Below are 1,428 nucleotides of genomic sequence, written 5' to 3'. Positions count from 1 at the left end.
GGGTTTGGGAGGTGGGTTTGGGAGGTGGGTTTGGGAGGTGGGGTTGGGAGGTGGGTTTGGGAGGTGGGGTTTGGGAGGTGGGTTTGGGAGGTGGGGTTTGGGAGGTGGGTTTGGGAGGAGGGTTTGTGAGGTGGGGTTTGGGAGGTGGGTTTTGGGAGGAGGGTTTGGGAGGTGGGTTTGGGAGGTGGGGTTGTTGGAGGAGCTAATGTGATTTCCAAAACAATCATTGAGGGTCGATTCGAGTGCAGAACCAGAGAGAGAAAAGAAAAACCAAATCTCGTCTCCCTTTGATTTGAAAAGAAATTTCATCGTGTTGCAATTCTGTTTTTGCTGTTCTCCCCCAGCTCGGAGAAAGCATGAATATCAATCAGCCATCCTTAAGCAGCACTGGGTCAATGAACTAAGAAGCAGGCAAGACACCTATCAGTGAGTACTGCAGCTGGCATCTCAGTGTTAGAACGAGGAGACTGGTTGTCACCAAGAAATAAAATCATTGCTTTCAAACAGAACCATTTTGGTCGGTATTGAACAGTGAAGGTGGTATCTTCTCCCAGAGGGGAAAGATTAAACTTTGGAAATGACTGTCATATAGCTGTACAGCATGGAAACAGACCCTTCGGTCCAACTCAGTACAATATGGAGCTTGAGGAACACAGCAGGTCAGACAGCATCAGAGGAACAGGAAGGCTGACGTTTCGGGTCGGGACCCTTCATCAATCCTGACTTTCCTGCTCCTCTGATGTTGCCTGACCTGCTGTGTTCCTCCAGCTCCACACTGTATCGATTCTAGCTTCTGCAGTTCTTGCTATCTCCTTCGAACCAACCATATATCCTAAATTAATCTAGTCCCGTTTGCCAGCATTTGGCCCGTATCCCTCTCCTGGTTACTGCAGCTCCATTTCCAGGTGTACAAAGTCACTCAGAACATAACTTCAAGGTTATTACTTTTATTGTTCCCTGTTACAGTTCAAACCACACAGCCCCCTTTGTTGGTCTGTTTCCTACTGGGGTCCAGGTATCCCCTTGTCCTCTCACCTCTAGCCCCATGGGTTTCAAACTTGCTCAAGTATTGAATAGAGATCACTATAGGCGATGTTTACAATTGTTTTGGAGGAGGATTTGAGGGGGTGTTTGATGGTGGACAGTGTAGAGGGAGCTTTACTCTGTATCTAACCCTGTGCTGTTTCTGTCCTGGGAGTGTTTGATGGTGGACAGTGTAGAGAGAGCTTTACTCTGTATCTAACCCCGTGCTGTCCCTGTCCTGCGAGTGTTAGATGGGGGACAGTGTAGAGGGAGCTTTACTCTGTATCTAACCCCGTGCTGTCCCTGTCCTGGGAGTGTTTGATGGGGGACAGTGTAGAGGGAGCTTTAATCTGTATCTAACTCCGTGCTGTCCTGTCCTGGGAGTGTTTAATGACGGGGGGACAT

General features: G+C 48.7%; 1 protein-coding gene across 1 annotated transcript in view; it reads left to right on the top strand.

Moving 5' to 3' along the window:
- Window positions 1-1,428, top strand: part of LOC109917782 (polyunsaturated fatty acid lipoxygenase ALOX15B-like) — a 53,321-nt gene that overhangs the window by 22,873 nt on the left and 29,020 nt on the right. The window contains exon 2 of the mRNA XM_048620009.1: window positions 345-426. Coding sequence (XP_048475966.1) covers window positions 345-426 — 82 coding nt within the window. The remainder of the gene's footprint in view (window positions 1-344; window positions 427-1,428) is intronic.

The sequence above is a fragment of the Rhincodon typus genome, chromosome 45 (genome assembly GCF_021869965.1).
Source record: "Rhincodon typus isolate 14 chromosome 45, sRhiTyp1.1, whole genome shotgun sequence".
In the NCBI taxonomy this organism is placed as follows: Eukaryota; Metazoa; Chordata; class Chondrichthyes; order Orectolobiformes; family Rhincodontidae; genus Rhincodon; species Rhincodon typus.
The sequence above is the reverse complement of the archived record's forward strand: the minus strand, read 5'-3'. Positions and strand labels throughout refer to the sequence as shown.